Here is a 24,095-nt window from a genome sequence, read left to right on the forward strand (position 1 = left end):
TCTCTCATGATCCTTTGAATTTCTGCAGTGTCAGTTGTTACTTTTCCTTTTTCATTTCTAATTCTATTGATTTGAGTCTTCTCCATTTTTTTCTTAATTAGACTAGCTAATGGTTTATCAATTTTGTTAATCTTCCCAAAGAAACAGCTTTTAGTGTTATTGATCTTTGCTATCGTTTCCTTCATTTCTTTTTCATTTATTTCTGATCTGATCTTTATGATTTCTTTCCTTCTGCTAATTCTGTTGTTTTTGGATTTACTGTCCTATAAATATCAATTAAGTCCATCTTGCTTAATGTGCCATTTAATGCTTGTGTTTCCTTATTTATTTACATTTTTGATGATCTGTCCATTGGTGAAAATGGGGTGTTAAAGTCCTCTACTATGATTGTGTTACTGTCAATTTCCCCTTTTATGGCTGTTAGCATTTGCCTTAGGTACTGAGGTGCTCCTATGTTGGATGCATAAATTTTACAATTGTTATATCTTCTTCTTGGACTGATCCCTTGATCGTTATGCAGTGTCCTTCTTTGTCTCTTGTAATAGTCTTTATTTTAAAGTCTATTTTGTGTGATATGAGAATTGGTACTCCAGCTTTCTTTTGATTTCCATTTGCATGGAATATCTTTTTCCATACTCTCACTTTCAGTCTATGTCTATGTCTTAGGCCAGTCCAGGTCTTTTGATTGGAGCATTTAATCCATTTAAATTTAAGGTAATTATCGATATGTATGTTCCTATTCCCATTTTCTTAATTGTTTTGGGTTTGTTATTGTAGGTCTTTTCCTTCTCTTGTGTTTCCTGCCTAGAGAAGTTCGTTTATCATTTGTGATAAAGCTGGTTTGGTGGTGCTGAATTCTCTTAGTTTTGCTTATCTGTAAAGGGTTTAATTTCTCTGTCAAATCTGAATGAGATCCTTGCTGGGTAGAGTAATCTTTGTTGTAGGTTTTTCCCTTTCATCACTTCAAATATGTCCTGCCAGTCCCTTCTGGTTTGCAGAGTTTCTGCTGGAAGATCAGCTTTTTAACCTTATGGGCATTCCCTTGTATGTTATTTCTTGTTTTTCCCTTGCTGCTTTTAATATTTTTTCTTTGTTGTTAATTTTTATAGTTTGATTTTATGTGTCTTGCCGTGTTTCTCCTTGGATTTATCCTGTATGGGACTCTCTGTGCTTCCTGGACTTAACTATTTCCTTTCCCATATTAGGGAAATTTTCATCTATAATCTCTTCAAATATTTTCTCCTTCCCTTTCTTTTTCTCTTCTTCTTCTGGAACCCCTATAATTCGAATGTTGGTGTGTTTAATGTTTTCCCAGAGGTCTCTGAGACTATCCTCAATTCTTTTCATTCTTTTTTCTTTATTCTGCTCTGCAGTAGTTATTTCCACTATTTTATCTTCCAGGTCAGTTATCCGTCCTCCTGCCTCCGTTATTCTGCTATTGATGCCTTCTAGAGAATTTCTAATTTCATTTATTGTGTTGTTCATCATTTTTTGTTTGCTCTTTAGGTCTCTAGGTCCTTGTTAAACGTTTCTTGTATTTTTTCCATTCTATTTCCAAGATTTCAGATCATCTTTAGTATCATTACTCTGAATTGTTTTTCAGGTAGACTGACTATTTTCTCTTCATTTGTTTGGTCTGGTGGGTTTTTACCTTGCTCCTTCATCTGCTGTGTGTTTTTCTGTCTTCTCATTTTGCTTAACTTACTTTTTGCAGGCTGCAGGTTCATAGTTCCCATTGTTTTTTGTGTCTGTCCCCAGTGGCTAAGGTTGGTTCAGTGGGTTGTGTAGGCTTCCTGGTGGAGGGGACTATTGCCTGTGTTGTGGTGGATGAGGCTGGATCTTGTCTTTCTGGTGTGCAGGACTGCATCCGGTGGTGTGTTTGGGGGTGTCTGTGACCTTTTTTATGATTTTAAGCAGCATCTCGGCTAATAGGTGGTTTTGCGTTCTGTCTTGCTAGTCATTTGGCATGGGGTGTCCAGCACTGTAGCTTGCTGGTCGTTGAGTGGAGCTGGGTCTTAGTGTTGAGATGGAGATCTCTGGGAGAGTTTTCACTGTTGGATATTACGTGGAGCTGGGAGGTCTCTGGCAGAATCATGTCCTGAACTCGACTCTCCTACCTCAGAGGCAGAAGCCTGACACCTGGCCAGAGCACCAAGACCCTGTCAGCCACACAGCTCAGAAGAAAAGGAAGAAAAAAATAAATAAATAAAATAAAGTTATTAAAATAAAAATTAAAAAATAATTTAAAAAAATAAAAAAGTAATTTAAAAAAGAAGAAGAAGAGAGCAAAGAAACCCAAAACAAATCCACCAATGATAACAAGCACTAAAAACTATACTAAAAAAAAAAAAACAAAACCAAAAACAAACCGAACCAAAACAACAACAAGAAAATGGACAGACAGAACCCTAGGACAAATGGTAAAAGCAAAGCTATACAGACAAAATCACACAAAGTAGCATACACATACACACTCACAAAAAGAGAAAAAGGAAAAAAAAAATGTATATCATTGCTCCCAAAGTCCACCGCCTCAATTTGGGATGATTTGTTGTCTATTCAGGTATTCCACAGTTGCAGGTTACATCAAGTTGATTGTGGAGATTTAATCCACTTCTCCTGAGGCTGCTGGGAGAGATTTCCCTTTCTCTTCTTTGTTCGCACAGCTCCTGGGGTTCAGCTTTGGATTTGGACCTGCCTCTGCATGTAGGTTGCCTGAGGGCATCTGTTCTTCGCTCAGACAGGATGGGGTTAAAGGAGCAGCTGATTCGGGGGCTCTGGCTCACTCAGGCCAGGGGGAGGGAGGGGTATGGTTGCGGGGTGAGCCTGCGGTGGCAGAGGCCGGTGTGACGGTGCACCAGCGTGAGGCATGTCGTGTGTTCTCCCGGAGAAGTTGTCCCTGGATCCCGGGACCCCAGTGGCGGGCTGCACAGGCTCCTGGGAAGGGAGGCGTATGCTTGCACACAGGCTTCCTGGTGGCGGCAGCAGCAGCCTTAGCGTCTCATGCCCGTCTCTGGCGTCCACATTGGTAGCCGCGGCTCACGCCCGTCTCTGGAGCTCGTTTAGGTGGAGCTCTGAAACCCCTCTCCTCACGAACCCTGAAACAATGGTCTGTTGCCTCTTAGGCAGCTCCAGACTTTTCCCCGGACTCCCTCCCAGCTAGCCGTGGCGCACTAGCCCCCTGCAGGCTGTGTTCATGCAGCCACCCCCAGTCCTCTCCTTGGGATCCGACCTCCAAAGCCCGAGCCTCAGCTCCCAGCCCCGACCCGTCCCAGTGGGTGAGCAGACAAGCCTCTCGGGCTGGTGAGTGCTGGTCGGCCCTGATCCTCTGTGCGGGAATCTCTCCGCTTTGCCCTCTGCACCCCTGTTGCTGCGCTCTCCTCCGTGGCCCCGAAGCTTACCCCCTCCACCACTTGCAGTCTCCACCCGTGAAGGGGCTTCCTAGTGTGTGGAAACCTTTCTTCCTTCACAGCTCCCTCCCACTGGTGCAGGTCCCGTCCCTATTCTTATGTCTCTGATTTTTCTTTTTTCTTTGGCCCTACCCAGGTACGTGGGGAGTTTCTTGCCTTTTGGGAGGTCTGAGGTCTTCTGCTAGCAATCAGTAGGTATTCTCTAGGAGCTGTTCCTCATGTGGATGTATTTCTGATGTATTTGTGGGGAGGAATGCGATCTCCACGTCTTACTCTTCCACCATCTTGAAGGTCTGTCTCCATTTATATCTTGTATTTTTAAAAAAAAATGATCCTTACAATAGCCCTATAAGTCATACATCATTAAGCATGAGTTCAAAGAGGCTACTAGAAAATAGTAGTTTGCAAATTCATGTCTTCTGACCCAAATCCACTGTTCCAGTCCCAGGGCTACACTCTTCCCAGCCGTGTTTCCTTCCCTGCTCAGCTTTGAGTGTTCGGGAGATGAAGGACTCCACGGAGTCGCCAGCAGAGCAGCAGCCTCCAAAGTGCTGGTGTGATGAGTTATTGGCCCCTGTGACTCCAACTTCAAAACCTGGCGAGGGGCAGAAAAGCTCCCAGAAGGGCACTTCTCCACACCGGCCCGCAGAACCCGCGGGATGGGCTGGGCAGAGTGGGGCACCGCTGCCAGAACCTGCTTTCTCATTCAAATGGTCATGCTCGCTCCTGGACAGTTCTCTATTCAATCATATGGTGTACAAAATGTGGGTACAGGATGTAAGCTGATGGCATGGGATGGAAATGATGTGATCTGGGTTTTCTTAGGGTTTTTCGCTGTTGCCAGGAGGTTCCTGCTTCAGTGGTTCTCTCAGGAACTAAGGGCCTTTGCTGAGTAGTGCCACAGAAATTGTTGGCTGAGAGCTGGGTTGTTTCAGCAGTGAATGCGAGAGAAGACGGCAGCACCCATTTTTTTCTCTACCCTGCAGTTCAAACAAAAATCTGATTATTTTCTATTATCTACCCTCCTCTGTTCGGCTGTGCGCTTCAGAGAAGAGTCGCTCCAGGCACAGGGAAGGCATCTTGATTGCTTTAAACCAGTCATGGCTGACCCATAGCCTTGCCAATAATCCATGCATACATCAGTATGTGACAGGGTTCTAGCTAATGAATCATAACAGATAACCTGCTGCAAAACTTCTGGGAGAGTTTTCCCATAGGTGGGAAGAGTTTCTTCCTTCTCTAGAAGAAGTGATAACTGTACGTAGTGCCTGGATTTGCACAGTTATCTTGTGAGTATGAGAAGATGTAGCCCAAGGACGTTAGTTGACACACTGTATATATCAAAAGAGCAAGCTGGAAAAAGAACTGATGTCATTGCCGACTGGATAGATTGCTATTTTTGAACACACACTATTATGTGAAATTATATATTTACTTATATCCTTATTGTAGTACTTTGAGTTGAATTTTCTAGTTTGCATAGGATTGTCAGAATTAGCAAATAAAAATGTAGGATGCACAGTTAAATTTGAATTTCAGATAAACAATGAATAATTTTTTAGTATGTCTTTGTCCAATGTTATACTTGTCCCATGTAATATTTGGGACATCCTTATGCTGCAAAGTTATTTGTTGATCTGAAATGCAAATCTAAATGGGCATCCTGCATTTTATACTTGCCAACCTTAAGCTTGTAGTGAGTGAAGTCTACGTAATTCAGTGCCGAAAGGCTTTTCTCAGGTCTGAGTATACTCTTTCAGAAGTAAAAGGTGAAAGTAGATTCGCCAGTCATAGTTAGAGTATACATATTTGAAATTCAGCCTCATGTGCTCAAGAAGTAATAATAATTGCCTAGAATATTTTTATTCTTGAAGCTTGTCAGCGAATTCCCACCAAGATTTGAAATATTATTGTAATGCAGATTAACAATGGAAAGAGTCAGACCGATCTTAGAATCTCACTTTCTTTTCTTACTACCAGTATGGCCCTGGAGAAATCAACTCTCCGAGTCTCAGTATCCCACTGTGTCGTTATGAGGAACTAATAAGACATTTTATGAGAAGCATCTATTATGTCAGACACATAATACTTCTCAAAACATAATACTTCTCAAAACATCTTTCCTGTTTTGATTGTGAAGGACCGTGGCAGGTGTACTGTTAAGGGTATTATACCAAGAAGCAACAGAAATTCAGTCATCCTACCAAATACCTATGCAGCTCCTTCCCTCTGCACAACTTGAGCAGAATGAGTGCAATAAGATGTAGACAAATGAGCTGCCTTGTGGACTGAAGAACTTGTATTACATTACTGCTTAGCTAGCTGAGTTTTGCTCCTGACTGTAGGAATGACACACATGAGACTGCTCGTAGATAGTAGCTGCTATTGTTTTCTAAACTGAAAAGAAGAGTTTTGCCTTTTCTTGAAGGACAGGGACCCATCTTAGTCTTAGTATCTTCAGCACGTGGCCACACACTCAAAGGTACTGAGTGAAGTATACATGGCCAGAGAACTGGGTTCCTACTTCACGGGCAATGAACAGACCATTCCGCCTTCCTAATGTGTTATTCTACATTCAAACTGTAATGCCCATTTGGGGATTTTTCTATCCTACCCTTGGGCACAAAAACGTTATTCTCACAGAGAAAAATGTAGAGCCGACGGAATGACAGCTGTGATGTCAAGTCTTACTGCGCTTCTATGATCCTAGAGAAGAGAAGACTTAGAGAGGAGGGGACTAGAAGCTGCCCTCAGGGAGTTGAAGGGCTGTCATATGGGAGAAGGATTGCTTATGCTGTGGATTCCAAAAGGCAGAAGAACTAGAGTTGAGTGGTACCAGTTATAGGGAGGTATGGTCAGGTTTAAGCTATTAAAACTACCCAGTTCTGCAATGCCTCAAATGTGGTGAGGTCTCCCCTGCTGAGATGTTGATCACAGACTTTGATATACCATTCTTCAGGAATATTAGAACAGTAACTGCAGCTCTGTTTTCTTCTTAACTTCTAACATAGGAATAATCCCAGGTATCAATTCACAGGTGAGGGATTTGATCCAACTAAACCTGAAGAAACTCCTTTGCTAGTTTTAAGGCATCTGTAAAGTGTTAGTTGCAGTGGTTTTCAAACTTTGCTGCAGAGTAGAATTACCCTGCAAACTTTGAAAAATCTGGACGCCCAGGCCACATCTGCAGAGATTCCAATTTAATTAGTGTGGGTTATAGCCTGAGCATTAGGATTTGTCCAAAACTCCCTAAGGGGTTCTAATATACAGCAATTTTGAGAATCACTGAACTAGTTAGAGAGTATGATTCTGGATTTTAGCTTGGGATCTGATTTAACTAGAGGTGTAAATGAGCAACTTTTAAAACTTCTCGTGGCTCTATGTTCCTCATTTACTAAAAGCGGGTGGGGGTGGTGGGAGATGTACTTCTAAAGCATCTTCCTCTAAAATTTTATTATTCTAGGGCCCTTCAAGTCTATGACTTAAAAGGTACTTCACTGCTTTCTAGAAATAGAAGAGGATCTCTGTTCGGAGACCTGGGAATGATTTGCACTCTTTGTGTCAGTTTTAATGGCAGTCATAGACTGCCCTCAGTGTGGGGATTTTTCTATCACTTAGAGGAATGTGTAGCACCAACAGCATTCAGATGGTGGGTGGTTTCAGCAGCCCTCTGCTTGTAACTGGCATACACCCTAATTTGAGCAGTAACTGAGGATTAAAGTGGGTTTCTTTGCTCTTCTCTATGACTCCAGAAGATACTCTGTTGCCAGAGGTAGTGTCATTTGATGGATGACTGGACATTTTTCTTGGTATTTGGAGTTGATGGCTTTCGTGCTCTTTGGAGCTTGCTGCCTTACACACAGCTTAGTGACTTGCTTGCCAAGACTTTTCCTCCCATAACCCAGGACACTCAAGTTCTCTTTAGGTCTTAATTTTACTTCTCTCCACATGAGAGTGTGTGTTTCTTCGTCACCCTGGTCTTGTAGCAACTGACTCTAGATAGGCTGTGATGGACACAGGACTCCATTTTATTCCCCACCCCCCAAGGAAATTTAAGGAGGACTCCTATTATTAGGTTTTCTCAAAGATGTTTATATTTCAAGTAATTCACATTTGTTAGTGAAGTTTTATTTGCCACACAATGCACACAGAAGCAGTCATAAATCTGGACTATCACAAGGCATAAAACATCAAAATTCCACCATATTTTATGTCTGAAATTTCTTACTTTCAAAAGGGAAGGTACTTTTAGAAGTATAGTCTCCTACTATGAATACTTCCTGAATTTTTTTTTAAAAAACTCAAAACCCATTACCATATACACAATTCAAGATAAATTACCCTGTTAAAGCTCAAACAATCCTATTGGGAGAAAATTTTTGAAACTTTGCATTACTTGTGAAAGAGTTAAACATGTTCTTCCTATTCTGGCCGTCAGATCTCCACATGTCTACCCTGGGGTGTAAGTAAATGCTATTAGTGCACCATGGAAGTGGGAAAGAACTGTTTTTTTTTAAATCAGGGAGGGCAACAAAGCAATAAGAAGGAGCACAGGGCACCATGTTAGTGACAAATCGCAGGAGGTGGTTCTAGAAAGGTTGTGAAAACTAGTTTCTCATTGCAGGAATCGGGTTGGGCCACTCCTTCACCCCCCTTCTCAAACACAAATATTTTCATATAATAAAAGCCTGTTCCCTATGGTTATAACCCAGCCTCCCCTCCTCCGACACCACCATTTTTAAGGGGCTTGCTGCGCGGACTTCTCCAAAGTCCCTAGGTTTTTTCTCCCTCTGGCCCTTGTAGAGGTGAGGCGTCCCTTCGGGGACTCACGCCGCGTGAGGGGACCAGAAACACCCATTAGGATCCAACCCGGGCAGCCGGCGGCCCGAGCATGCGCTGAGAGTTCGTGCAGCTGGCCCTGGCTGCCGCCGCTGCCTCGTCCGGACTTGGCGAGGACTTGGGAGGGACAGCGGCGCTGGGAGGTGGCTTAGCAGAGACTTTCCAGCAACTGCTGCCCAGGACTTTTTTTTTCCCTCTTTTCCCAGGAGGCGGCGACGGCGGCGGCGGGGGGAGAGGAAGAGAAGGAAGCTTCTCCAGTTTGAGTCAATGCAGCCCTGCGGCTTTCCAGGAGGAGCGTCGCTGCCCCGATGAGCCCCCGCAGTGCGTCCCCGACTGTCCCCAGGCGGGATCGGGGCGCGGAGCCCAGCGCCGACGGTGAGTGGCCGCGCGTCTCTCGTCCTTCCTGCCCGCTGTCCCGCCAGCCCGCCGGCGGCGGCTGCCCCCGGCGCTGTGTGCTAAACTACTTAGAGTGCTGGCTTCGGGGCTCCCAGCCGCCGGCGCTTCCCCGCGCGCCCTGCCGGGGGCGCGCGCCCGGGTGGCGGGGCGGCTGACCGCGCTCGGCTTTGTGCTCCTCGGGCGGCTGGGCGAGCCGGGTCGCGGCCGGGGCCGGGGCCGGGGGAGGGGGACGTGAATGACTAACCCGGCGTCTGCACAGCTGCACCGGCCCTAATTCCCGTGCGCCCCTCCCCGCTCCCCGCCCGCCGCCCCCGGCTAATCCATCATTCCGGGGCCCAAACATCATTTCTCGTGTTCTCCCGGAGAAACCCTAGTCTCCGGGCGGAATCCCAGCTCAGCGCTGCGCCCCCTCCAGTGCCCCGCGTTCACACCCGAGCTGCGGGATGGCGAAGGGAGTGCGGAGGTGGGGGGCCCAGGAACTGTCCCAGTGAGAGGAACACTCTCACCTTCGGTGTCGCCCGCGGCGTCTGTGACATCTCCGGGGGGGGAGGGCGGGAGTGTGGTTTCCAACCTTCGGGTCAGTTCGGAGCAGATCTCTCCCCGAGGAGGGGCGTGGACTGAGGGAGGTTTTAAAGAGCGTCTCATCAGAATTCAGAGGACACCGCCGCGTGTCCCCTGAGAACCCGAGTTTACTGCGCGCCTTCATTCATCCGGGGAGACAATCTTTTCTCTTCCCAGCAGGTGTTATCTGAAGCCTGTTTGGAACTTTGGGGAGTTTAGGTTACTATTATAACTTTAACAAATGACTTTCGATGAAGCGATGTCTCGAATGAACTAGGCTTCGGACCAGACCTGCACCCAGCTGAGGGCTGGCAGAGGAGGGATGGGCTGGGGGTGAGGAGCGCGGTGGTGAGAAGTCCCCTGTTATCCCCCTCCCTCTGCAGATCGCTGCTGTTTTACCCGTGGGGGTAGGATGTGGTGAAAGGATGGGGCTTCTCCCTCCCTGGGCTCACAATGGCCAGAGAAGATTCTGTGAAGTGTTTGCGCTGCCTGCTCTACGCGCTCAATCTGCTCTTTTGGGTAAGTCAAGCAGTCCACTGCACCAACAGGTGGGGACGGCTGGACTCGGTTTCCTATAGCCACCACATAATGCGCCAAAGGGCATGGCTAAGCATTAATTAATTACATGGGATCACACCGTCTATTTTTCAGAGAAGTAAATTTTGACCTTAAAATGCCTTTGATCTAGCTCAAGTTCCATTTGTAATTAGAAAAAAGAAATCCACCGCTGGATACTAGTGGCAGTAAGATTAGACTTGAAGTTAATCTGGGGATATAAATAAATGCACGTGCTTGTGCTTGTAGATAAGAAAATTTTGACACACTACTTAGGGAACTGCTTGTTTTCAGGAATTTCAGATAACTGTGCAAGCCATAAATTGTTTCCTTACGTCATCCTATAAAATCTGGTGGGGGCAGAAGTCTTACTATGTTTTTGTAGGAATTCATACCCAGATATCCTATCAGAAGACTAAATAGATTTTTCTGGGAGATTCCATAGAGTCTGAAAAGGTGGTTTCTGTGTAACTATTTCTAAGTTGGCAAAGCTTTAAGGAATTTTGTGTATGCTTTTGGAAAATCCCATAACCATTTAAGGAAATAAAATACATAAAATTTAACAAGCTCATGGAAATCTTTATGCCCTGTGAGTTAGTGACTTTTTATGCATTGCACCCAGGCATAAATTTTCATTAAGTGTTATTAATAATCACATTGTTATTTACAAAACTTTTGAGGAAACTCTAAAAATTTAAACGTTGAATGTTGCTTCAGGAAGCTGTCCTGCTTAAGCAGTTAGTTTTTTTCCCCCACATTTGTGTTCTATTAATAATTTATATTCAAAACGTTCTGTTACAGTTTTTAATGAGTAATTTATTTATTTGGCTGACTAGCTGGCATTTACCAGCTTTTTTTTTTGTAGGGTTATGACATGTGGTCTCTAGAGAATGACATTTTGGTTGAACTACTCCTTATGGATGGCTCCATTTTAAGGTGACAAATTAAGCCTTACGTCAGGAAGTAATCTGAAAGATATCTAAACTGGCAACTTTTTTTCTCAACATGAAACTTAAAGAATTGAGTTGTTATATTCACCACTTGGAAATATAAAATACCTAACTGATCTTATTGCAGTTTTTAATTCTAAAAATGTACAAATTAAATGTACATTTAATTTAAATGTACAAACTTAATTTAATTAAGGTCATTAAATTACCTGCTTAGCTATAGGGTATTAAGATTTTGAACTTTGTTCCTTTAAAATGTGTGATAATTGTCACTTCTGTTTATTAGTTTTTCACTTTTCTACTTTATTGTTTTTAATTACAGAATCGTCACATTTTTATAACTAAAAGGGGATTTAAGATGATCTGGTCGAACTTCCTTACTTTGGGAATGAGAAAACTAAGTGTAGGTTAGTGATGGGAAGCCAAAGGTCAGATGGCCCAATGGTGACAGTGCCGGGAGCAGAACTTAGCTTTCTTGCCCCTAGACAGTGCCTTTACATGGACGATTACTGTGTTCGAACCTTGGAATTACTAGGACTTTTTTTGTGCAACATAGAATAATGTTTTGGAAATTTTCTCAATAACTTGTATTATGTGTGTGTGTGGAGGGGAACCCAAATCACTTAACAAAAATATTACTCTTCTGAGTAATGACATTTGCGTAAAAATGCCTATTCCTAAAACTCCTCCAGGGCTCTTTGTGTCCCCAAAGAATGTAAAATGTTATTTCTTTGTTGTTATCCTGTACTTCAACATTCTCACTTTCTGTGTGTTCTGATTTATTAAAATTGCTTCCCCCTTTCTCCAGCCCTCCTCTTCTCCAAATATCATCTCCCCACCAACAAAATAATCCGAGTTTACTGCCTACTCATCATCCCTCTGTATTTTTCTTTATTTTATTATTATTATTATTTTTATTTTGCTGTACGCGGGCCTCTCACTGTTGTGGCCTCTCCCGTTGCGGAGCACAGGCTCCGGACGCGCAGGCTCAGCGGCCATGGCTCACAGGGCCAACCGCTCCGCGGCATGTGGGATCCTCCTGGACCGGGGCACGAACCCGTGTCCCCTGCATCGGCAGGTGGACTCTCAACCACTGCGCCACCAGGGAAGGCCTATTTTTCTTTATTTCATACAAAGATGTATTTACTCATACCTGTCCACGTATACCCATTCATGTACATTCATATAGACATTCATGACATTTTTTGTTAGGTTGTTTTTCTCATTTGGTTAGAGTTGCAGGAGCGGGATTGCTATGTTAGAGGATATGTAATGATGACAACAAAATAGCGAACATTTATGTAGTTCTTACTATGTTTGCCAGGCACGTTTAAGTGTCTCAGTTTCCTAGTCTGCAAAATAGGAATGGTAGTTCCTATTTTTTAGAGTTTTTTAGAGTTGTTGGGGTATTAGACTCAATATATGTGAAGTGCTTGAACAGTGGCACTTAATAAGCGCTATCTATGTCGTAGCGGTAGCAGTAGTAGCTGTAGTACCCGCAGTCGTTACTACTACTACAATAATGATGCTCACTAATAGTTTACTGTAATAAGTAGGTTACCAGGAGATGGAGTGATGAGTAGTTTACTGTAATGAGTAGATTACCAGGAGATGGATGGATGAGTAGTTTACTGTAATGAGTAGATTACCAGGAGATGGATGGATGAGTAGTTTACTGTAATGAGTAGGTTACCAGGAGATGGATGGATGAGTCAAAGGAATCCTTGTAGTAGTAATGGTTATTGTTGTGATTAATACTGCTACTATTGCTACCGCTCCTCCATTCCTTTGACCCAGTAATCCTGTCCTGGGAATCTATCCCCTAGAAATAGAAGCACCAATATACCTCATTATATGTACATCATATACATATAATGTTGCTGCCATCTTATGAAACTTTTAAATTTTTACTAATCTAAGAGGTTTAAAGTGTTATTTCACTGTTACTTTATTCTTTACCTCCCCCACTATCACTGAGCTTGAGCATCACTTTATATAAACAAAGTTTTATATGTTTTTTGGTAGAATTTTTCTCTAGAATTTTATATAATCTTTTTTTATTCTTCTGTTCTTTTAAAGCACCTGCCTTTCTTGTCTTGATTAAGGTTTCTTTTTCTTTGAGAATATTTTATACAATTAAAATATCCATCAGGAGTTTTTTGGAATTATATGAAATGTATATGCTAACTTTGGGGACATTGGTGTTATTCTTTCAATGTTAAAGCAGTGTTTGCAGATCCTATATTTCCTTACTTGTGCCTCACACATTCCTGGGCATCCTTACACTACTCTTTCATCTAATTCTCATCTAATTCTCATTTTCCACCTGGAAAATGGCGGGTGGTGGTAAAGAGAAGTTACTCAGTGAAGCTCATTAACTTGCCAGTAAGTAGCAGAACAAGGATTCAAAGTCCAATTTTTTTTTTCTCTAAGTGCGGCAGAAGTTGTACTATTGGAAACGGTGCTGAATTTATTTGCAGCAGAGAAATAAACATCTTCAGTAGGAAGGGATTAGCTGTCCACCTGCTCATTCCAAGTCCCCTAGAGCAGTGCTTCTCAAACCTCCACGTGCATACAGATCACCTGGGCATCTCGTTAAAATGCAAATTCTGATTCAGTATGTCTGGGGCTGGACCTGAGAGTCTGCATTTCTCAAAAGCCCCTCTGTGACACTGTTGCTGCTGGTCTGAGTGCCCCATCTGGAGGAGCAAGGCTTTAGTCCTTGCTTTTAGTTCTCATTGGAATTAGAAGGAGAACAAACTAGTGTGGCGTGAACCTGAGCTCATCCTGAGTGTGGAGAGGGCGACTGTACTGGCCTCTAGTTTTGTGGGATTGAGATACCTGCACTCATTAATTGCAGGATCAAAAGCTGTATCCTTTTACTCTTCTCCTAGCATCTGAAATAGACTTTTTCTTATCTATTTCTACTATACTGGTATCCTCTCCCCTTCTCTACCCAACAAAGATTTTAGGGAAAGAAAAATAAATCTTATTTGGAAAAACACTGAGGACCTATACGATTTTGTTTTTCTGTTCTGGGAGTTGAATATCAAACAGTGAATTTTTTTTTTCAGTAAAAACGTGTATCTTGCATATTTAATTTTTTTAAGTGGGTGGTATAGACCTGTCTAAGAGGAAACAATCCACAGAATATTCAAGATCACAGATGCACTGCATTCCTTCATTGCTGTGGATCCGGTCACCTTGATTTGCCATCTGTTGAAGTGGCTCTTTCACTTGTAAAGAAGCATGATCCCGGTTCAGCTCTACTGGGGCTGGCAGACAGATACTGGACCTTCGAGGTTTGTCATGAGTTTTGTGGATTTGTAATGGGAAAGGCAATTGTAATTGTAAAGGGAATTGGCACATGAGACACAGTGCACGTGAGTAAACTGCCCTGAGAGCTCTTTGGAGACCATGATTCACATTCTGGCCACGATAGAGCAAGGAAATGGGTTATTTTTACTTCAAATGTATCACACTTTTACTTTTTAAATGCCATAGTATTTCATAAATGAAAGCTTTCCTCCATTTTAAAGACAACTTCTGTGGCTTTATGATGTGAGTGTTTGCCATTCTTAGATGATAATTTTCTGCTGTTGGAAAAATGGATACATATGGTTCTTTTTGGAAATTCTTGAAGTTGGTTAACACTTAACATTCATCACGTTTGTTTATTATTTTCTAAAAGTATAATATCCCACCTGTAGTTTTAAACTCTTTTTTCTCACCAGCAGATAAGAGCCATTGTCTTTCACTTACCATTACCAAAGAGTAGCAAGAGAGAGGAACTACCCTCGACAAAATATGAAAAGAAGCTTATAAAAGAAAGCCTAAAAAGCAGATAGGAAATCTGGTTCACACTTTTGGGACATATGCAAGCTAGATGAAGAAAACAGAAGACTCAATGTTTTGTTTCTTTTTCTCCGGTTTTCTATAGTGAACCTTAGGTGTCTGACCCCCGTAGACCCTAAAGAGATTCTTGGCAAGCGGGTATTTGCATTCACACAGCATTTATATACTCATGTTAAAATACTACTTTTTAAATTGTTGCTCTCCACCCCCCCACAATTTTGTACTATGAAAGGCATTCCAGTTTACTTTAACTCTTCCTAAGGAATAAAGTAGAGCCCTTCGAGAAATGTTAGTGCTTTTTAAAAATAAACATTAAATAAGCTTTAGTCTCAGGGGCAAAGCTAATACACTTTTCTTAATGCGGTTGGCTCAGCTGAGCAAAGACAGGCCACTGCATGCTTCTTAAGGAAGCATTTCGAGAAGGAGAAGGGCGTGGAGGCTTCCTTGGGGCCCAGCCCTGCTGCCAACTGGACTCACAGGCCCCTCAGGCATCGTTCCCCACTCAGAACCAGTCACAGGCTGGGCCATTGGGCTGCACAGAAACTACGGTGTAGAATGAGGCCTTTCACCCTTCTTTTGCCTGCATTGCCTATAGGGTGACCAGATCATTTATTGTGGAAATCAGGACAATTTTGAGAGTGAAGTTATAAGGGGTTGTCTCTATTAATAATGATGACAGGACAACAGAGGCTTAAAGTGGAACCATCCTGGTCAGAGCAGGATGTATGGTCACCCTGTCTGCAGGGCAACATGATCTATAAAAACTATTAGTCAGCACAGCTCCAAGGTGCTATTGATTTATTCATCCTTAATTAGTAGATGTTCGTGCTTAAATGATGCCCACAAGGAATCTTCGGAACTTGTTTCAGCCATCATTTACAGTGCCCGTGCTTTCAGGCAAATAGTCTGATCTGTTTGCTTTTTTTCTGCTGCTCCCGGCTCCCCCCCAGACCCCCAGAAGGGAAGCTGGTTGAGGCATGAACTGATTAAAAGGTGGATGGGAGCAGGCTTGGGAACTGAGACAGACATGTTCCTGGGAAGTATTTGCCTTGGGCTGCTAGCCTCCAAATTATCAAAATTTGATTTACCGGGCTTCCTTGGTGGCGCAGTGGTTGAGAGTCCGCCCGCCGATGCAGGGGACACGGGTCCGTGCCCCGGTCCGGGAAGATCCCACATGCCGCGGAGTGGCTGGGCCCGTGAGCCATGGCTGCTGAGCCTGCGCGTCTGGAGCCTGTTGCTCCGCAACGGGAGAGGCCATGATAGTGAGGCCCGCGTACCGCAAAAAAACAAAAACAAAAACAAAAAACATTGATTTACCTTTACATTTTAATAAATAATAATTGGAATCCTTTTGTTTTTAAGAAAAAAAGGGAATTTTAAAAGCGTCTAGTTCAATTTTTCCATTTTCATCATGAGCGAAAAGAGTTTCTAAAAGTTTGAATTACTCGTCCAAGTTCTCTGTAGAGACAGAAATGTAACTAAGTTCCCGGTCTCTCTTCCACATTCTGCTCTTTGCTAACAGATTTGACATAGAAAGAAAGGTTTAGGTGGCTGGCTTTAGACATCTGTCAGCCTTGAGCAGAAATGCTTTGTGTTACTGTCACCTTATATAAGACTATATATTATATACGCCAGACAGTTGAAGGATGTAAATGTCTATTTTTTGACCGCAACCTTACTTCCTGGAAACTATAGGTATACATTTCATAATAAATTCTGATATAGGAAACAACTTGATTCTTGTTATTTTTTTTTACATGATTAAATTCAAGCAAAACCAGAATATATCTGCAACACAGCAAATTTCATTTTTATAAATATTTGTTGAGAGCTAGCACTTTCTGAACGTTTTTTGCAAGACAGAAGGTGGCAGAGGTCCTGCCAAGTAGTATATTAAATATATTTCTCTAAAGTAATCATTGTGTTATTTTCTAAATATTTCCTTGAACTACAGATAATATTTTGCAATATTGGAGAAGATGTAAGGAGCTATAAACCTAGTTACATGTGATAACTACAGTGTCCTAATAATTTAATCATCATGAATGACAGTTGAAGAATGATTTTATTTTAATTTGGAAAGTTAGTAGAAAATTCCATTATTTGTAAGGAGTCCTGAGTTGGTTGCATAATTTGTCCTTCTAGATTTAATAGCATTAGGATTAGTTATTGAAGTGACCTTGTCTCATTTTAGCTTAGTTCCTTGCTATAGCATGCACTGTATCTGTTGTTACTGTTATTATTTTCTCAACAGTAAGTAAAATCGCTCTTTGAGAATTGAACTGTTCTCAGCCATTTAATGCGGCTGGAAATAAGGTCATAATGAAAAGCAGTGTATTTTCAGAATTGCTTGTTTTACTGTGAGATAAAGCTTTGTGTTGATATTATTTATTTCTACTGATGTTCTCTGCACAGCTACAATGCTTCGGTGACTACAGTGAAAAAAACAGCGGGGCTAAGTAGAATGCAACATTTGTAGTTTAAACGACTTTTGAGAACACTTAAGCCAGCTTCTGACCTGATATATAAATTTTTCATCATGTAATTCAGCAAGCATCTCTCCACTGGAAAACTTCCAGTGATAGAAAGCTCGGTTCTACTTAAAGCATCTCCTAATTTTGCTAAAGTTCTCCAATAGTTAGCTTATCTGGCAAGTTGAAATCATCTTTCTTTAATTATTTTCTCATTCATTCATCTAATATGTATCAGGTCTTACTACTGGGCCTGGTACTCTACTGTGAGATGGGGCTAGAGGCAGTGGTCTGTGTCCTCTAGTGGAATGAGATGGGTGGGTAAAAATAGGAGATGGTAGATAACTGCTCTGTGAAGTCTAGACAAGAGTGTTGACTCTGGGTAAGGAGGGAGCTGGGAGGAAAACTTTACATTCTAGCTGATGTTTGAGCTGGTCTTTAAGGATAAGGTTGCTCTGCTCATGATATGGAAAGGCTGGGGCAGGATTGCATTCCAGGCAGAGGGAACTGCATGGGCAAAGCCATAGGTTTGGGAGGTCTGTGTGGTGCATATCAGAGAAGCACAAGCAGGACTTTTGTCATCCAAGGACAGAATGTGTGTGGGAAGGAGTTGGCAGGAAATAAGTTGAAGAGATAGGTCAAAAGGTGACTGAAGAGGGCCTGTGTGTCCTGCTGTAGAGTTTAAACTTATTCTCTAAGAGAGAGTTGGGGGAAGTGGAAGTGAGAGATGGGGAGGGGCCCCAAGGGGCAGCTATTAGAGCTTTATAAGCAGAATCGCTCGATCTGTGTTTTATAAAGCTAACTGAAGGGTGAATTTGAGGTGGAATCTGTGAGCTGGAGAGTTCTATTATAAGGTGATTATAATTGCCTGGCAAGAGACTGAGGGCTTGAACTAGCCAGAATGGCAGGAAAGGGGGAGGAATTTATCAGGTGTGTTGCAGGAACAATCCGTTGGACTTGAAAGCAATTAGATGTAGGACTGAGGAAGAGGGAGAGGTTCAGGCTGCTTGCCAAGGTGCCAGTGGATGTGACTGAAGCATTGATTATACCATTTACCGAGACAGGAAAAACAGTGGGAGGGACACACAGGTTTCGAGAAGAATGAAAATGAGTTCAGTTTTAGAGATGTCAAAAATAAGAATGGCTATGGAAGTCCAATAGACAGTTCTATCCAGAGCGGCCTTTCCCGTCCATTTGTTAGACCTTCAAATATCCGAAGATTACATCTATGAACTGATTTAAGAGTTGTCTCCTAAACTGAGAAAGGTTAAGAGAAAGGCCTGAGGTCAAAAGGAATAGGTAATATGTATAAGGTAGTAACAGGGAATATGTGTAAGAATCCTACACTTTTTTCATCCTGTGAATGCTCTATGAAGTTGGACTTGCTATTATAACATTTTATATAGGAGGAAACTGAAGCTTAGGAAAGATTAAATGACATACCCGAAGTCATATAGATGAAAAGGAGCAGAGCTGGAATTCAAATTCAAACCAAGCCTTTTTTTTTTTGCGGTACGCGGGCCTCCCACTGCTGCGGCCTCTCCCGCTGCGGAGCACAGGCTCCGGACGCGCAGGCTCAGCGGCCATGGCCCACGGGCCCAGTCGCTCCGCGGCATGTGGGATCCTCCCGGACCGGGGCACGAACCCGCGTCCCCCGCATCGGCAGGCGGACTCCCAACCACTGCGCCACCAGGGAAGCCCAAACCAAGGCTTTTTGATACAATCGCTTCTTATGGTCATTGTGGTCAAGACCATATGCCTCACGATGACCTCTAAGACCGTGTGCTCTGACCTCTGCCTGGCTTTCCATTCTTGCTCCCTGCCGGTTTCCCTTCCTTGCACATATCATGCTGCCTTCCACCCCGGGGCCTTTGCTGTTCTTTCTGACTGGAATGTTATTTTCAACCTCCCTTTCCCTAATGAACTTGATAATTATCTTTCAGATCTTAGCTGTCTGCAGAAGTCCCCTTGACCCCATGGAATAGGTCAGTCACCCCAAAAGGATTTTATTTTAATATTTATTATTATTTTTAAATTGATTTATTTATTTGGCTGAGCTGGGTCTTAGTTGCAGCACGCGGGGTCTTCATGGCATGTGTGGGATCTTCGTTGTGGCGTGCGGGATCTTTTAGTTGCATCATAAGGGATCTAGTTCCCTGACCAGGGATAGAACCTGGGCCCCCTGCATTGGGAGCATGGAGTCTTAGCCACTGGACCACCAGGGAAGTCCCCCAAAAGAAGTTCTTACAGCAACTTGTATTATTCCTTCCTAGTACTTATTACACTTTGCAGTTACACATTTTTGTCTCTGATGAGTTGACTAACACTTGACTAACACGTGATCTCTTCACTTAGTAAATTTCATCATAGAATCGAGCTGGTGCCTGTTATTGCCGATCAGTATATATCTCTAGCACATTGCACAGTACCTGACAAAGAGCAGCTGATCAATACATATTTTTTGAAAGAAAGAATAACTTTCTTTTCAGAAACCCATGGGTTTTCAGAACCCATGCTCTTAACTGTTTTACAGTACTAGAAATGTTTTGGAATATGCCGTTTTAAAAAATGACATTTTTGTTATGAATGGAAGTACTGTGTATATAATGACAACCACTGATACTATATCATGCAAAATGAAGAATCTGATAATTTATTGATAGCTGTCTTAGAGCTATGATATTGAAAATTGGCTAAACAGCCTGTGAGAAATTAAAGGATGGAGAAATCAAGATCGGTTATTATTTCGAAGAATGATAAAGAGGGGAGAATTATTTATAACTGCAAAAGAATTAAGGTAATTAAATAAAATAGCACATTAGTAGACTTTCCCGTTCCCCTGAAACATATAAGGTATTTGAAGGCCCACATATAGCCAAGTAGAGGGAGACCACTTAGCCTCAGATTTAATCAAGCAGTCCATGGTCCCCTGCTAGCCCTGTGTGTTGTAATAGGTACTGTGATTATTGAGGTTTGGTAAGATCGACAGATCAGGAGACAGCTGCCATTGAAAAGATAGTCCGTTACACTCACAGAGCCTAAGAGATAGAGTACAGGTCTCCTCATGGTGGGGTCCATAGCGAGGCAGGGAGAGAGGGAAACTGAGCAAGTGCTTTCATTGGGGCTTCTTCAAGGAGGAACTGGCAAGGCAGGATAAGTAGGTTTTGCCTAGTTTGAATAATTTCAGCAGCCTCTGTCCCTAGTTGTCTGGCATCTGGACCTTGCGGTGATTCGGGCATGTGTAGGGTGGCCTGGAATGAGAGAGCTCAATAAAGGGGTGGTTGGGAGTGTGGGCTCCGGATTGGTTGGTTTGTATTTGAAAATGAAAACTGTGGGCCCTGAAGAAGGACTTCTCACAAGGGCGGGTGGAAGGTGGCCAAGGCAAGGTGACTCAGGCATATTATCAGTTTGTCCAGACCAAGGTGTGTCCAGCATAAGCATGTAGAACAGATGTTAAAGCATCAAGTTTACGAAGCTAGAAGCATGTTTAATACACTGTGGCTGATCCACTGGGTAACTTTTATGAGGTTTACAATCTGTTCTTCATTCCCAACAGGAATGAGGATAGTAATAAGTGGCCTAATTCTCCTCTGAACTGTGATCCCAGGGTTCTTAACCTGTTTTAAGCCATTGAGCCCTGAGCCCTCGTTCAGCAAAGAAAGTAGTTCAGACATTCAGACTGAGCCTGACCCCTACAGAGGACCTCCCTCTGCAACCCCACCCCTCCCTTGTTTTAAGGAACCCTGCGTGCTATGCAGGTGCATCCCCTCGCTGTTTGGGGAATATAAGGCTCGTTTCTAAACTTGGAAGGCATTTAGTGACTAACCCTGAAGCTTCAAAGATGAAGGCCTGGATTTGAATCCAGCCCTGCCATTTAGACTCTGCAAGACCTTGAACAGGTTACTTCACTTTTCCGTGCTTCATGTCACTTTTTACAGTCTGTCATTATCTGGCTTACATATTTATTCCTTGTGTTCTGTAAGAAGCCCCACAAAGGCTGATATCTTGCTTCTTTTATGCATTATTGGGTCTGTGACTCTAGCACAGACAGTACAAGGCAGATGGTTGGGGCTGAGTAAATGCAGTAGTTCCCCTTATCCTCGCTTTCACTTTCTGTAGTTTCAGTTACCCACGGTCAACAGTGTTCCAAAAATATAAAATGGAAAATTCCAGAAATCAACAATTCGTAAGTTTTATATTGTGTGCAGTTCTGAGAAGCGTGATGAAACCTCCCACTGTCAGGCCCAGGATGTGAATCATCCCTTTGTCCACTGTATCCAAGGTGTAGATGCTACCCGCCCATTATTATAGAAAAAAACATTAGTATATATAGGGTTTGGTACTCTCTAAGGTTTCAGGCATCCAGTGGGGTTCTTGGAAAATATCCCCCTCGGATAAGGCGGGGATCTACTGTATTTGCAACTGGATGAAAGATGCGTGAATTCGCTAGCTGCTTTTCCAAGCAGGTGGCCACGCTTCACTGTACAAGAGGTCACAGAGCTCCACGTGCTCTGCTGACCTAGGAGCCCTTATCCAGAAAGCATGTTTACAGCCACTCCTTGAGTCAGTAAAGACTCATTCCTATCTTGTATGTTCATTATTTCAGCATTTACAGAAAACCTGTAACATAATGGTAATCAATGTTCATTAAGATGCCAGAAATTATTAAAAATCAAATTAAGCTGAAATTCATTATACTGCACTTAAGAAGATAAGTGTAAGGCACAATTTGAGAAAGATTTCCATCAAAATAGGAAAGGCCTTCAGAACTTAGGGTTAACCCTTCAGCTTTTAGAAAAGCCTCCCAGGAAGACTCGTTTTGAATGTGTTCTAGATAGTTGCTGTTTAAAAAAAAAAACTTTTTTAAAATTATGGACAATTAAAAACATACAGAAGTAGAAAGCATAGTATAATTAATCCCCAGTTACCAACACAGCCTCCACTTCTCACTTAACCCCCATGCATCGTGATTGTTTATTAAACCATTCAGCATGTGTCTGTAAAAGGTAAGGATTCTTAAAAAATATAATACTATTGTCATATCTAAAATAATAAACAATAATTTACTTTATGATGTCAATATTTTTTATTTTATTTATTTTTTTATACAGCAAGTTCTTATTAGTTATCTATTTTATACATATTAGTGTATATATGTCAATCCCAATCTCCCAATTCATTCCACCACCCCCTCCCCACCGCTTTCCCCCCTTGGTGTCCATATGTTTGTTCTCAACATCTGTGTCTATTTCTGCCTTGCACACCAGTTCATCTGTACCATTTTTCTAGATTCCACATATATGCGTTAATATATGATATTTGTTTTTCTCTTTCTGACTTACTTCACTCTGTATGACAGTCTCTACGTCCATCCACGTCTCTACAAATGACCCATTTTTTGTTCCTTTTTATGGCTGAGTAATATTCCATTGTATATATGTACCACATCTTCTTTATCCATTCGTCTGTCAATGGGCATTTAGGCTGCTTCCATGACCTGGCTGTTGTAAATATTTTCAAATATCCAATATCGCCAGTCTTCTCATAAATGGCTCTTTGTGGTTGGTTCATTTAAATCAGGATCCAAACCAAGATCCTGACATTGCCTTGGACAATCTCTTTTAATTTATAACAGTTTCTCCTTCCTTCTTTTTGTTCCACCTGCCAGCTTTTTAAATTGAAGAAACCAGATCATTTGTTCTGTAAAATTTCTTATATTCTTGATTTTGTTGATTGCATCTGCATGGTGACATTTAACAAGTTTAAATCTGTTCCCTGTATTTCCTATAAACTGATAGAGCTGGAGGCTTAATTAGATTCAGGTTTGACTTTTTGGTTAAATTAACCTCAAAGGTATCTCTGAGTACTTCTGATTGCATCATATTGGGGACATTATTATATCCAGTTGCCTCTTTTTATGATACTAAGATTGCTCAGGGCATCTGGTATTTTATGTCAACCTTACCTCTCCATTCTTAAAGTCCCCATCAGCCTTTCACTTAATGCAGTAGTTCTCAGCCCTTACTACCCATTAGAATATCTGTGGAGCCTTTATCCACTTTTGATGCCCAGACCCCACTTCCAAGAATTGATTCAGGGTGGATCTGGGCTCAGTAATTTTTCTAAGAGTCCTGGTTGATTCTGATGTACAGACAGGACTGAGAGCCACTGACTTGATAATTTTGGCAGTCGTTGAGGATCTTTGCCAAGAGAGCCATTATTTCAGAAAAGATTATCCAATAGTAACATTCTGTCATGCTTTCTGTACTTATTAGCAGACATTCTCCCATTAAAAACTTTCATTAAGTCTTTGGTTCTTTTCTTTAGTTCGTATAGGAAAGATTGGATAAATATTGGATTCTTATCAGTTTTCTGAATAATGAGTTGAATATCCAACATCCTCCAAAGCTGGCTAATGAGTTTTGTTTAACTATTATTGTGAATTCATAGATTTTAGCATATTGGATGTTTTAAACCGTTGCATTTATTATTATTATTATGACTATTATTTCCATGCTCAAATTGTTTAACTTTAGCCAATGGAAGTCCTTTGAAGTTAGCTCCTGTGATGTTTTTGGACAACATCAGTAGTATTTGATTGCTCCCTTGCTTTTACATATGACGTGTTTTAGGCTTATGTTGTACATTGGATAATTTAGTTGTTCTGTACAATTCCTGTCCTGAACTACCGTATCTAATAGTTCCGCTATCTGTATACTGTTTAGTGACATTCTATTTAGTAGCTATGACATGATTACAAAACAGAATGGCAGATATTTATAGTAATAGTAAATTTCAACAGGTGGTAAATGGTAATTAGGAAAAAACATAATGATTATGTAAGTAAACTCCTTAATTTTTTATTATGAGTCCTGCAGAGCATGGTGCATAAATCCTTCGTCACCAGTTTGTATTTTTTTCCCCCCAGTTAATGTCCATCAGCGTGTTGGCAGTTTCCGCTTGGATGAGGGACTACCTAAATAATGTTCTGACTTTAACTGCAGAAACAAGGTAGGCTTTATGATTAATGATTGATTTCTAGGGCTTCCCTGGTGGCG

General features: G+C 42.0%; 1 protein-coding gene across 5 annotated transcripts in view; it reads left to right on the plus strand.

Moving 5' to 3' along the window:
* The first annotated feature begins 7,792 nt into the window (after window positions 1-7,792).
* TSPAN12 (tetraspanin 12) overlaps window positions 7,793-24,095 on the plus strand; it is a 66,288-nt gene continuing 49,985 nt past the window's right edge. The window contains exons 1-4 of one of the 5 annotated variants that reach the window (XM_024757848.1): window positions 7,793-8,215; window positions 8,456-8,624; window positions 9,590-9,725; window positions 23,966-24,048. In XM_024757848.1, coding sequence (XP_024613616.1) covers window positions 9,660-9,725; window positions 23,966-24,048 — 149 coding nt within the window. In that variant the 5' untranslated portion in view covers window positions 7,793-8,215; window positions 8,456-8,624; window positions 9,590-9,659. Of the gene's footprint in view, window positions 8,216-8,329; window positions 8,625-9,328; window positions 9,426-9,589; window positions 9,726-10,626; window positions 10,698-19,003; window positions 19,023-23,965; window positions 24,049-24,095 lie in introns of those variants that run through there. The other 4 variants (XM_024757849.1, XM_024757850.1, XM_024757851.1 and 1 more) reach the window with 4 other exon arrangements.

The sequence above is a fragment of the Neophocaena asiaeorientalis genome, unplaced genomic scaffold (genome assembly GCF_003031525.2).
Source record: "Neophocaena asiaeorientalis asiaeorientalis breed wild unplaced genomic scaffold, Neophocaena_asiaeorientalis_V1.1 scaffold116, whole genome shotgun sequence".
Lineage (NCBI taxonomy): Eukaryota > Metazoa > Chordata > Mammalia > Artiodactyla > Phocoenidae > Neophocaena > Neophocaena asiaeorientalis.